We start from the raw sequence: 14,549 nt of genomic DNA on the forward strand, positions 1-14,549 counted from the left end.
ATAACGCTGGTCATTTCTGCTGTCTGTTTTAGTATTATGTTATTGATGATTGATTGATTGAGAGGCAAAAGAGGTACGAATGTAACCATCCAACAAAAGTCAAAAGATATGATTTGATATACACAAATGGAGGATATGCTACTAAATACATACAACAAAATTTCACAAATTCACACTTACCCTTTATTTTGTTGATATTTTCTTCCTTTTTGGGACCTTTTCCCATTTATATAAGAACAATGTACAATATATAGATACTACTGACCTAGCTACTGTATTAATATTAATTTGCATCACAAATTCGAAAATTCACATTCAAGAAGAACCAAAAAGGAATACAAATGGAAACTGTGAAATTGACGCTAGTTTTCCTCTTTTTTGCACTTTTCTGTTCAAATGTTCATTGTTGGGGCATTGCTGGTCATGCATCTGTTTGCAAAATTGCTCAGGTTCTTCTTCTACTTTTCTTATAACAATTCATGTTATATTCATTTATTTTTTTGAAAAAATTCATGTTATATTCATTGTTCTGATTAATTTATAGCATAAGTGTATAATGTTCTGGCCAATATATAGTTAGTTTTTTAACGTTCATTGTTAATATTGTACTAATCTTCTTTCTTCACTATTTTTTTTATTTGACTGAATCTTATTTATTCGCTGGCATCGCCGCATTGGGATTATACTGATACTCTTTGAAACTTGCAATAATTTACTACGAAGTAAAACATAACCTTTGTTAAAATTTTGCAATCGATCAAGAAAAGGTTGTTATTGTTACTTGTAACGTATTATTTACTTATATGTCAATGATTTTATCCGGTTAATTAGCTAATTCACTTGATTTGTTATTAGCTGATTTACTTGATTGATTGACCATAGAGATTTTGACTTATTATAGTACTAGGGTATCCTACGCGCGCGATGCGCGCGGAATGGCTCGCTCTTGCGGAAAAGTTATATTGGCGTGTATCTACACCTTTGGTTAGGGTGGTAGACCTAGTAATTTTAATACTGACTATTTGATTTATGTGCATACATGGTGAATTTATAGAATTATAAGAAAGTCACCAAAATCTTTTAAGACAATTATTTTTTAAATCCTCAAAAGTTTGATAGTGTTATATCAAAATTGTTATTATTATATAATATTTGATTGTTTTCTATCCCTTCATATTTTAAGCGGCCATTGTTAGTTTAGAACTCTTAATTGTTGTGCATGTTTCAATAGTACTTAGTATAATATTTCTATCGTGTTTTTATTCAAATGAATTTTTTTGTGAGCTTTGATCATGTGGAGTAATAATATGTAAACAAGTTCTTTAATGTTCTATGGCGACTATCTAATACTTCCTCCGTTTCCATTTAGTTGACGCGTTTGATTTAGGTACATATATTAAGGAGAGGAGATAGAGTGATAGAGAATGAAAAAGCAAGTGGGGTAGCTTGTAAATGCAAGGTAAAAAATTTACCCATAAAGGAAATGTGTCAACTAAAAAGAAACTTCCTAAAAAGGAATACGTGTCAACTAAAAAGAAACGGAGGTAGTATCTATATCAATACTAAAGCAATAGCCAATTAGTTATATTTTTCATCTTAAATTCTCTTCATAATTAATACCATTTTTTTCTACCACCGATTCCCTTGATTTTAGGATATTTAGTTCTTTATACCTCTTGATAACATACGCCTGCTCAAATATCACCAAACTATTTAATATATGAATCCCATTCAAATTCTATGATGGATGTTGTTTATATGTAGACTTAAAAAACTAATAAACCACATAGTGAGGGATAACTCAAGTGGTTAGAGCTCTCCTCCCGGTCCAAGAGATCTTTGGATCGATTCTCATCATTCGCCCTTGTGGTTCTCTAAACACCAAAACAAAGCTAATAAACCTAACAATAGTTGCAATTTAAAAACGACAAGATTTTTTTTTTTTTTTTTTTTGGGTGGGGGGGGGAGGGGTGATAATAAGTTAGTAGGATTTTTTTTCCAAATCAAAGTTCGCAAGAGTCAAGAGACTTTGCGAAAATAAGAAGAGCAACTATGAAAAAGTAAAAACAAACGGTCACTTGGTAATAAACCGTTTCATTGTATATACAAATTTTTTCTTTTTAAATAATAATAATATCATATAAGTGTAAAGCATTAGAATTTTTTTATTTTAAAAATCATTAAAATTATTTGTTAACAAAAACAAAAGTAATTGATGATATGTTTAATGATAAAAAACATTAAATATATTAATGATAATAAACATATTAATGAGGGCATTAAAGTAAATACACATTTTGTACATAACTTTGTACATAGTTTTGAGGGTATGATTGGTAGTACACTATTCCTAAGAGAATGTTTCTACTTTTTATAAGGTAGGGATTACGAGTACTTATTACGGAGTAGTTGTTTATAAATACCGTTAATATTAATTATTTTTTAAAACTTTATTTTCTTACCACTAAATCAAAGAAATTGTGTTATTTATTGATTGTTGTTTAAGTGCAAACTGCTGAACTAGTCAACTTCTATACCAAACTCAAAAGCCAAAATCCACGACAATTGTTAGTACTCTCTTTGGCCTATAAAGCAAAATTTTCTCCACTTTTGGTTTTGACTTAAATAACTTAGAATGTCATTGACTTAAATAGTGTGTTCAACTACTTGACCAAATAATAAAGACAACATACAATAAAAAAAGATGTCCTAATGTGGCGAAAATTAACCGATTGTCAAACAATAAAGAAATACGAAGTATAATGACTAAAGCACTAGCCATAGAAGAATATTTTAAATTTTCTTCTAAATTAGCAACACTCGTGCGAGTTCATGATTGATGTTGAATTTAGGCCTGTATACATCATGCATTCTTTAAATAACAACTTTTCTTTTTATTTGAGTGTCAATTAAATTGAAAGTGAGACCATATCACACTAATTTATTGTATGCACGAATAACTTGATGTATTTATACATGTGTTAATGTCACACCGTTAATTATGTACAATTGTTGGCAGTCGCGGTTAAGCGATGGGGCAAATGAAGCAGTGAAGCAGCTGCTACCAGATTACGCCGAAGGGGACTTAGGGAGTTTATGTTCATGGGCAGACCATGTTAAGTTTCGTTACCATTGGTCTTCACCCCTCCATTACATTAACGTCCCTGATTCTCTTTGCACTTTCCAGTACAACAGTATGCCCTCTTCTATAACTCATTTGTTTGTTTTCATGATTTATTTTACTTCTTATCATTTATCCCCAAACCATTTTATTTGGATGGTTATGTTATTCATGTACGTTTCTTATTGATGAAAAGTTGAAAATGAATTACACTCTTTGTTTTTAAATATTGACAACAAATGACACACATGTCAATGAACAACGTTTGTTGATCTTGAAATAATTTAACAATACTTGGGGGTGCTTTGAGGGAACTTGATCCGATGGTAAAGTTAGATATAAAAATGGTTCTAACTGAGTGTAAATTGAGTTGCAAGTTCTTTGTAATAAGTAGTAAACGTTTTATTAGGGTGCGTTCTATTCACCTGATTTGTACTTATATGAACTTATTATCCCTTATTAGAACTTATGTTAGTTATAAATTGAACTTGGGTAGCCCTGATTAACCCTTATCACAACTTATTTGAACTTATTTTTCCTGAATTTATCAAAACTTATTTTTCATGAATTAAGTAAAAATAAGGTGAACATAACAGGGCCTAAAGTGTTGTAAGTTGGGTATTTGGAGGCATCCCAAGCCAAGTGTCACATAAAGGTGGGGCCATGAGGCTAGGATAGGTGGGATAGCTATCATCGTGGCATGTCTTTAGGTTGATTTATGTACTTGGGTTCCATGAACTAATAAATATCAAATTAACCTTGATCTATCCTATAATATTGATACCGGCATGACACATTAACACCACATAAAGGAAAAAAAAAAACTAAGAGTATACGTGTTTCTTTAGTTTTCTCTCTTTAGATTTCTCTCATCAATCAATAACAATATACTAAGAGCCTGTTCTCATTAACTGAATTCAGCTGAATTGAGCTGAACTAAACTGAACTGAACTGAACTGAGTTGAGCTGAACTGAACTGAACTGAAATGAATATTTTATAAGAGAAGGAAATTAGGAGCTGAACTGAACTGAGCTGAATTGAACTGAATTTCAACGTAAGAGAACATGCTCTAAAAGACACACCAGCAATGACACGTGTCATCTTCTGGTGTGTCCTTAATATATATATTTTTTAATAAAATGTTTTAAAAATTGATAGAAAATATATGCAAAATATTTACTTCCAAAATTTATGGAAATAAAATCGTAGAATAATTTGTTTTAAACTTAAATATCTCACCATATTTCTTTTTTTTTTTTTTTTTTTTGTGTATAAATAAATTCCTATATTAGTAATTACTTTTTAATGTATAATGACTATTTATAGTAAAAAAAATCATGAATATATATTTTTCAACTTAACATAGTTGGTGAATGAAAAATTATCATATTTGAAAAAAATATGTCATCAAGGAACAAAATAGAAGAAAGCAATATAATATGTACTAAAAAGATTAAAAAATACACTTTAAGTAGCTTGATTTGAGATTTAAAAAAAAAAATCTTTCTTAGTCCCTTTTTTACATTCCTATTTTTAAAATTACACGGAAATTAAGGAACTTATAATAAAACAAAGAATAATAAAACAAAGTACAATGGAAATTACAAGACATTAATTGATGTCTTTGAATAAAATAAAGATTGAATAATATTTAATGATGTACATGTCATCAATCCTTTGAAAAGAAAAAGGACCAATAACATTTTTTGGTGGAAAATAAAAGGACGAACTATATTCATCTAAAGTGATGCATATGGATTTTGAATTTTTTAAAGGCATTTATAAGAGTGAGAATGAGAAAATAAGAGTGAGAATGAGAAAATAATGAAAACATTAATTACAAAACAGAAAAATAGGGATAATTTGGAATGTTTGGTAAAAATTTACTTACTACTCGTAAAAAAGGAAAGTAAGAATGTAATTTTGAAATACCCAAAAAGGAAAGCAGGAATGTAAATAAGGGACGAAGGGAGTAGATTTTAAATTGATACTTCGTGACAAAGAATAAAAAAAAAAAAATTGATACTCCGTGATAAAGATTGAAAAACCGTGCATGGCATGGGATCTAACCTAGTATTTCTAAAAAGTACATCACCCTTAACATGTTTCAATTAAAAAAAAAAAATAAAAAATACATAAGATTTCTCTCATCTTTCTAAAAAGTAAGATATATTACACTAAACACATCTATATCTATATCTATCTATACTAAGTATTTAAAAACACAAATCACAAATCTATACTAAGCCACATGTCACCTTAATCACTCATATGCCACATGTCACCTCTCTTAATCCTTTCTTTTAAATTCCCAATTATATAAAAACAAATATATAAATAATGTTTGAGTCTTTAATCTTTATGCATTCTAAAACAGTAAACTTACAAATTTAAGTAAGAAAATTAAGTATTTCATATTCAATATAATAAATTAAAGTTAAACTAATTAGTGTTCATTACATTAACAATAAAATAGTCTTTTCATCTCCTAAACTTAAGGGCGTGTTCGGTAAAATATAGTTGTGAAGGTAGCTGTAGCTGTGGAGGCAGTTGTTGGCTGTGTAGGTAGTTGTTAGCTGTCAGCTGTGAAGATAAATAATTTAGATATGAGTGTTCGGTAAAGTAGCGGTTGACTAGCTGTTATGCGTAAAAATCAATATTTTATTTATAAAACTATAGATTAAATTTTCACCAGCTACCTCTAATTCCAAAAGCTAATCTTTTTAACTTTTCATAAAAGCTACCTCCACCACTAAAATCTACCCTAACCACTACTTTGCCAAACACTCACATTTTTTGTTAAGTAGTGATTTGACTTGATCAAACCACTAGAAGCTACCTAAAAGCTACTCAAAAGCTAGAGCCGAACACACCCTAAATACTTGTTCTGTTTTTTCTTTAGTTGACACCTTTCTATTATCACGTTTGCCAACGCATGTTTTTAACGCTTAATAACTTCAATTATCAACATTGTAAAATTATAAAAAGTGGATATTAATAAAATATATATATAGACGATTCAAACAAGATCTCACATGACTGCATTTTATTATATTTATAAGTCAAAATGCAAGTCAAAGTGTAGCTTATGAATATTGTAAAAGTCAAACGGTGTCAACTAAAAAAAACGGAGGAAGTATAACTTAAACCAATGTGTCATTTCATTCCCTACAATATCTATGTATATAAACCTAATTAAATTTCACAACAACATCGACACTTTTCAAGAAAAATAACCTAAAGTAATTAAAACGGGTCAGAAGGCTAGTTTCAATTAAAATAAAATACATATCTATGTAGTTAACATCATTTCCCCTAGATTTAACGTGCATATATATATAATATGGCTTCTATTACCAACATTTATTTTAAAATTGTTTTACATATGACTATTATCTTGAAGTCAATGGTGTCCATTTTTATACTTCATTTGGTAATGAGTATTCATATAAACTTCTAGACGTTAACAACTCACGATAAAAAATACTACTTTAATTTTTTGTTAGATTTTTCCGTGTTTGATCAATTTTGTATTGTGCTTATTATTTTTCTTCCAATCAACAAGTTAATTGCTTCATTATCCATTTTTTTTTCTTACACCATATATTGTTGCTTATACCCTAATACCATGTAATGACTTTGTTCATTTTATATAACTAATCCATAATGCTCTTTCAAATAAAGCTACTCCATAATGCTAATTTTTACCCTCATTATTAGTTGTTCTATATTTATAAACTTATATTACGATAGTTGAATGAGTATTGTAAATTCTAATAATATACGAAGTAGTATTCATTTAGCTCTACTCCAACAAAAAAAAATAAAAAATAAAAAATAAAAAATGTAGTATTCATCTAACTCTCATAACTTATCCCAAGCACACACAAGACGTGGCATACACTAGATATTTTTTAATTATACATAATCCTTAAAACTCAACTCAATATAATGTGCAACTAAGAGCATGTTTAATAAGAGTGTTTTTCTTTGAGTTTAAAACGGAATCAATTAAATTATCACCGTTATCAATTTGATGATCATCAACTTGAAACTATACTACCTGTCATTCTCACATAGAATTTTTTCCCTCCATTTCTATGTGTGATGTCGTTAATTATTACTAATTTTTAAATTTTTATGCTTGACTTCAATGCATATGTGTATAAATATTATTCAACTAACCAAGTTTTTCTCCTAAACTATAGTTTCACATACTGAATTTATTTGATGTTTGATTGTGGTTTTAATTTTTTACTTCCCTTAAATATAAATTATTTTTATATCTAATATAGTCTTCATATACGATATATTCTAACAAAACATAAATTACAAGAAATATTAACATTTACCGTTTATTGCATAGGGATAATCTAGTATTTAAATAATAAAGCTATATTTTCTAGAATCCTACAAGCAATAATAGTAAGAGTATAAAAGATAATATTCCAATACTATTTTAAGCATATGCTATACAAAATATATACGACAGCTAGCGAAAAGATTTGCACAAGCTATGCTATCTTTGACTTGGTACTTGATTTGATTGAGGATCATGATTCTGATTTGATTGAAAATCGTCATCCTTAACGGTTTCGAATATAGTTCTTTTTCAAATTCAATTGGTTAGTCGGATATTATGAAACAGTCTTAATGGATCCAAATTAACGTCTCCATGCTTACGTTACATGTTTGGCATTGCAAATTTTGCAATATTTGCTTTCTTCTAAATTTGTCATGTACACCTAAACGGTTTAAAGGGGATTGCAAGGATGAAGATGGTGTGAAGGACAATTGTGTTGCTGGGGCAATTAACAATTACACCACTCAACTTCTTGCCCATAAAAGTAGTAGTATTGTTTCTTCGTCTAATCAATGTAAGACTCACTCTTCCTTATTGATTCAAGTTCGTTCAACTTTATTATTTATGGATTACAACATATCTATTAATTATTACTAAATATGTCATGTTGATATCATTCACTCTCTAAATTCGGCACTTATTTGTTTCTACTTTCTAGTAATATTTTTGTTGCGTTGTCATTAAAATTTTTCCCTACAATCCACATGTGATGTCAACATTTTTTAATTTGATGATTTTGTTAGTTTATTTATTTATTTATTTATTTTAATTTTAATTTTTTGTTTTTTCATATCATGTGGGCTTCAATACATCAATATACTTGATCATACATTATAAATAAATACTTCATAATCAATGCTTCAATAGCAATGAAATAATACATAATATTAATCATGAAAAAGTCATTGGATTCAATTATTAGAGTAATTTTAGCCTTTGCTTTCAATTCTTAAAATCATGCAAATCACGGAACTAATCTAGTAATTTGCCTAAAGAAGCTCTACAATTGACAATTTGACCGGGGTTGTGGCAAGGTATTGGGAGGTGTATCCCATATTGAAGAAACAAAAAAAAAAATAAATTTGTGTCCACTTTATAAGGCTAAGGGGCTACCCCCTTCCATTGCCATATGGTATCAAAGCCAAGTTTGGGTTGTATTTGACGTGGGCCAATATTATGGACAACTCACATGTGAGGGGAGTGTTGAGCCCATGAGAAAACCCACATATGAGTGGTGTGTTGTCCCACATTAGTTGAGTGTATAAGTAAGAGTTTGTATTGGGATGTGTATCCCACATTGAAGAAACAAAAAAAGTTGTGTCCACTTTATAAGGCTAAAGTGGCTACTCCCCTCATAGCCATATGGTTTTGAGGTGTAACTTCCTTGGTGGTATAAAGTGGACAGTTGTGACAGGTGTGGCCCAGACTCGTTTAATGCAAGGGCTGTGAGCTTAGCTTGTTAATAGCCCCAGTTTATTTCTTTGATTAACAAAATTCGTTTATCAAATAGCAAAATTGTATATAAATCAACAATATTGCATAGTCATCGTAACATATTTGTATATAATCAATAATTGTGTGGTCCATTTTCTAGTTATTATGCTATAATTGTAAATAAATCAACTATTGTGGGGACCAATTTTAATAAAAAGCTATTGATTTATTTACAATTTTGCCATTTGATTAACATAATTTTATTTATCAAGGAGATAAACTTGTTTTTCCTCTCAATATAAAAGAAGAAAAAAAAAAAGTAAAATAAGAACAAAAGAATGTGACATTATTTTAAAATAACGTGATCACTTTATAAATTAAAAAAAAAAAAAAAATAAAAAACACATGTAATATGTAATATGTCATACGAAATATTCTTTTAAACTTGGTGCATGTCTCATTGTCCCTCTATATTGAACTATATGCGAGAGAAAATGTGTGTCATGCAGTTGAATTTGCGAGGTATGTTTCACGGAGTAATACTTATTGCACCATCTTCTAAAACATTGATTGATTGCTTATTAGCCATTTTTAATTGATACATGCATTGTCCTCATTACTCTAATTTAATTCCTTGCGATTTATGCTCTTAGTTTCCTCTATTTAATAAGCTTCTATTTCGTTATCTAATAATACAAAATAGTAAAACTTTTCCGCATTTTGTATATTATATGCTTGTTTAAATTATGTGATCGATCCAATTATCATAGTTATTGGATTCAAACTAATGTTTTCCTTCAATTTATTACTCCTATTTGACAGATAACTTCACAGAAGCACTTCTTTTCCTAGCTCATTTTATTGGAGATATTCACCAGGTATATAATTAGGTCCATAGAATTATTTAGAATAAAAAATAACATTATATTTGTGTGTATGTTTAAAGGAGGGGTATTACTAGACATTTTTATCATCTAAGTTGTTTAGAATATAAAAAAACATGACAAAACTTCTTATGATAAACACATTTTTTGTGCTCAAGTTACAGGTAGATCATGTGTCTTAATCAAAAGTGTACTTAAGTTACCTATATTTCTATACTCCCTCCGTCCCTAAATTACATTCTTGTTTGGAAATTTACACGGGAATTAAGGAGGGAAGAATAAGACAAATAACAATAATTAGATAATGCAATGGGAAGTACAAAGATAGATTAGTTATTAATCATGACATGTCATCAATCTTTTGCAAAAAAAAGGACCAATCACATGCTCCTAATTAAAAATTTTTAACCAATCATATTCACTGTAATTTGACACAAGAATTATGAGTGAGATTAGTAAATGATGAGTGAGAAAGCATTAAATAAAAAACAGAAAAAGAGAGTTGATTTACTAAAAAACACTTACCAAAAATAGAAAGGAAGAATGTAATTTTGGAATATCAAAAATAGAAAGGAGGAATGTAATTTAGGGACGGAGGGAGTACCTTTTTTTTTAACAAAAAGTTTCCAAAGGTTACATACATAGTCATGTTGGAAAAATAAAAAATTTCAAAGCGAAGAATAGTTAATTTAATTCATCAAGGAAGTATATCTTATCGGGAGTAATATTTTTACCAGTCATATACGAGTAACACTACTAACGTGATTAATATATGTCATGTCAGCCACTACATGTGAGTCATGCTTCAGACAAGGGAGGAAACACAATCGATGTGCACTGGTACACAAGGAAGACTAATCTACATCACGTAAGTTATTGCGTTACTTCATTGTCATATGTATTATTACCTTTTTATGGTCCTGTACTTTCAAAGAAATTGAAGGCAAAAAATTACTGAAATTGATACAAACTAATACTATTGTTATTGAATTTAGGTTTGGGATGACAGCATTATTGAAACAGAAGAAAAAAACTCGTACAATACAAATGTGGATGACCTAGTTGCTGCAATCCAGCATAATATTACGGTATTATCATTCTTCTATTTTTCACATAGACTTATTTTATGATCATGAGGTTTATATATGTTAATATTGCAACCAGTAAGACATTTTTTTCTAACCAATTTATTATTTTAATTCTGTGATTTAGAATGAATGGGCAGATCAAGTTCCAGAGTGGGAAAACTGCGATCATGACAAACCAACATGTCCAAACATGTATGTTCTTCAACTTTATTGGATCGATCATATATTACAATATTTTTTTCAGTTAGAACCCTTCTATTAATAATCCAATGCAATAATCTTTTTTAATTGATAATGTATTTAGAAACTAGTAAGTAAACCTTAATTTAGTAGACTCATAAATTTATATTCCAATGTTTCAGGGGGTAGAGAGCTAAACTCCTCACACGTGCTTGAGTTCAGAACCATTAAGTTAGGGCCTGTTCAGTCCTCTTATTTTTATTTTCACTTATCTCCGGATGAATAAGTTTGTGATAAATTACGTTCAGAAAAAATAAGTTCTTAAAGGGTTAATAATAAGAGCTACCCAACTTTAAATTTCAATAAACTAAGTATTGATTGGTTTAATAAGTTCACATAATTTATATAAGGGAAAATTAGATAGATAAGCTCACCCTTAGGGCCTGTTTTCTTCAGCCTAATTTCAGTTCAGTTCAGCTCAGCTCTTAATTTCCTTCTCTCATAAACAATTCATTTCAGCTCTATTTAGTTTTGTATAGTTCATTCAGTTCAGCTCTGTTTGGTTTATCAGAACAGGCCCTTAATTATTACTAGTCAAACCAAACCATGCTTATTAATGAATAATGGCAATATGGCATACGTACGCATGTGTCGGAAAACAAAAGAAGTAAATGAACACGTTTTTCTGTTGCCATAGATATGCATCAGAAAGTATAAAGGCAGCATGTAATTGGGCATACAAAGATGTTGATGAAGACTCAACACTAGAAGGTAAGCCATTAATCATTGTTCTAACTATACTAAAGAAAATTATGTTCTACTATTATCTTAGTTGACGTAATCTATTCACTTATTGCAGATGATTACTTCTTTTCTCGATTACCAATAGTTAATCAACGATTAGCACAAGCCGGAGTACGATTAGCTGCCACACTCAATCGTGTGTTTACTTAACAACTTAACTGGTGTAGTTTATAGCAATTTCCGAATTCGAATTTAGTAGGCTTCTAATAAAGGTTGGATAATATTGGCAAATCGATCGAAAAAGACCTCTTGTTATATTTACTCATATACTTGATGCCCCTTCCTTACTAAATTTTCTTTCTGTTTTGACTTTTTTTTGCGTGAGATAATTACCGTCCAGATAGAAAGAACTTAAAGAAAAGCGTAAGATATATAGATCTATACTTATTATTTATCTAAACTATACATGACACTCTTCAACGTATATGACAACATGTCACAATGCCACATCAGCGACATGTAAGCTTACAACTTCACTTAACAAAATTAATAAAATTTGGGTTTTATCTAGATTCGAACTCTCAACCTCAAACAAATAAATGCTATGAAGGAATTGTGTCTTCGATAAGTGCAATTACTAGATATATCAAGGATCACTATTATGGAGATAATAAGTTCATTCTATTGGGGCGTCATCCTCTGTTGCTAGACTATGAGAGATGATCTTTGGGCTAGTCAAATAGCCCAAAGCCCTTTAGAATGGATCCTATATTGGTCACACACAAGGGTATTGGGTTAAGCAAGTTAGAGGCCCATTAATGGGCCTCATGAGCAATCAATTAGTCATAAGCATGAGTGGGCTAAGTATAGTTTGAGTAGGAATAGGAAGTGGGCTTGGATATGGACTTGGGCTATTATTTAGAGATGTGATCTATAAATAATAGCCTTGCCTAGGGTTGAACATAAGTCACAATTGACAACACAGTGAATTGTGAATCAAGCAACCACCATCCAAAGGCCCTCATCCTCCCTCTCTCACACGCACGCCTCTCTCCTCCCCTCTCACCCACGGCCGGCCACCCCTAGTGGTCACGTGGTGTTCCGCGGTGGTTCTTGCCTAGTTGATCGTTCGTCCATCTCCGTAGAAGGTCGATAGAAGTGTTCTCTCGCGACTAACTAGCATTAGTGGAGGCCTTAATTCGTGCCCGTGGACTGAATAGAGGAATCGCATTTGAGGTTCTTTATCTCCCCATTGTTCTTGCTCGATCATCGTGGAATCACGCTTCAAAGGTATAATTCTTACTTCTTTATGTGTTATGCATGAGATCCTTGGTTTGGTGCTATATGAATATGATTCATGTTAATTCCGCATTTAGTACCTATAATCTCCTACAGTGGTATCAGTTAGCCTCTTGCATCTACATATATTGAGTAATAATTCTTTGATAATCCACAATTTTAATTCAATTAGGAGGGAGAATATTTAATTATGAGTCAATTGTTATATTAAATGTGATTTAACGATATAGAATCATTAAAGGTGTTTAATTTGCTCCATATTAACCATAAAATTGATCCGAATTTGCCCTAAAATAAATCAAAAAATTCGAACCCCTAAACCCTAATTTCGAAAATTTCGAAATTTTAAACCCTAATTTGTGAAATTTTGTGTTTAAATTTTGATTTAATTCGATGGTAATATGTTTAAGGAATTTAATCTATTTGATTACATGTTAAAATTATGAATTTTTCATGGTCAAATCATTTAATTTAAGTGTTAAATTAAATTGGGGATTAATTTCATCAAGAACCCTAATTTCAAAATTGAATATGATTTAATTTTGGAATTAAATGGACCACATAAAGTTTTAATTAATTTTACAAGAGTTGTTTTGATTAATTAAAATAAATAAAAAATTAAAAAAAAGGGAAAAACAGCAGCAGCACCGCGGCTGGGTGGCGCTGCCACGGTGGTGCCGCTGCTGGTGGTCCAGGAGGGAGGGGGCGGGGCTGGGTCAGGCAGCAAGGAGCAGCGCAGCAGTGCCGCACCCTTGCGTGTGCTGCTGCTGCTGCTGTTCCTGCGTCACTGCAGGGGCAGCGCACACCGTAAGGTGTGCGGCCACCGTGGCTGGCTCCGGCTGGCCACACCACGGTGGCTGACGCGGTTTGTTTAAAAAAAAAAATAAAAAAAAAATTTTTATTTTATTTTATTTTAGATAAAATCAGATTTCAAAATTTTAAAAAAAGATAAGTTTAAATTTTGAAAAGATAATTAACAAAATTAAAGTTGTTATTTTTGTTAAGTTTGGATAATTATGGAGCAAAAGATTCTATAAGGATAATAATTGATTAAATAATGTGATTATCTCATAATTATTTATGGATAATAATTGATTTAAAATATGTGATTGGCAAGTAATTAGGATAGAATTCCTAAATTAGTTAGGATAATCATGGAAAATAAATATGATTTATATTCCATAATTTCAAATAAGATTTGATTCTATCTCATACGTAAATTAAAATATATGATATTTTATAATTGGTCATGATTAATATATGATATTATCTAATTACAGTAATTAATTAAAATATGAGATATTTATAGCCATGTTTCCTTTATTATAAACATTCAATGTTGTAGTTTAGGAAAGCATGATGAGTGATTTATTATATGGCACTTTATAACATATGATATTGTTTATTGCTATATATAGACTAGTATGGCCCATAG

At 30.2% G+C, this 14,549-nt stretch overlaps 1 protein-coding gene across 1 annotated transcript; it reads left to right on the plus strand.

The window, feature by feature from the left end:
• The first annotated feature begins 341 nt into the window (after positions 1-341).
• On the plus strand, positions 342-11,960 carry LOC145600463 (endonuclease 2-like). The gene is made up of 9 exons (XM_081656354.1): positions 342-449; positions 3,020-3,194; positions 7,883-7,999; positions 9,742-9,797; positions 10,588-10,671; positions 10,799-10,891; positions 11,016-11,083; positions 11,769-11,859; positions 11,931-11,960. Exons 1-9 carry the CDS (start codon positions 342-344, stop codon positions 11,958-11,960), a joined length of 822 nt encoding a protein of 273 aa, XP_081512480.1.
• The last annotated feature ends 2,589 nt before the right edge of the window (positions 11,961-14,549 follow it).

The sequence above is a fragment of the Chenopodium album genome, chromosome 21 (genome assembly GCF_948465745.1).
Source record: "Chenopodium album chromosome 21, dcCheAlbu1.1, whole genome shotgun sequence".
NCBI classification, from domain to species: domain Eukaryota; kingdom Viridiplantae; phylum Streptophyta; class Magnoliopsida; order Caryophyllales; family Amaranthaceae; genus Chenopodium; species Chenopodium album.

Coding starts and splice junctions, on each gene's coding strand:
- LOC145600463 (XM_081656354.1), top strand. CDS start 342: ATGGAAACTGTGAAATTGACGCTAGTTTTCCTCTTTTTTGCACTTTTC. Junction 8,000..9,741: donor TGTTTCTTCGTCTAATCAAT/GTAAGACTCACT, acceptor CCTATTTGACAG/ATAACTTCACAGAAGCACTT. Junction 11,084..11,768: donor AAACCAACATGTCCAAACAT/GTATGTTCTTCA, acceptor CTGTTGCCATAG/ATATGCATCAGAAAGTATAA.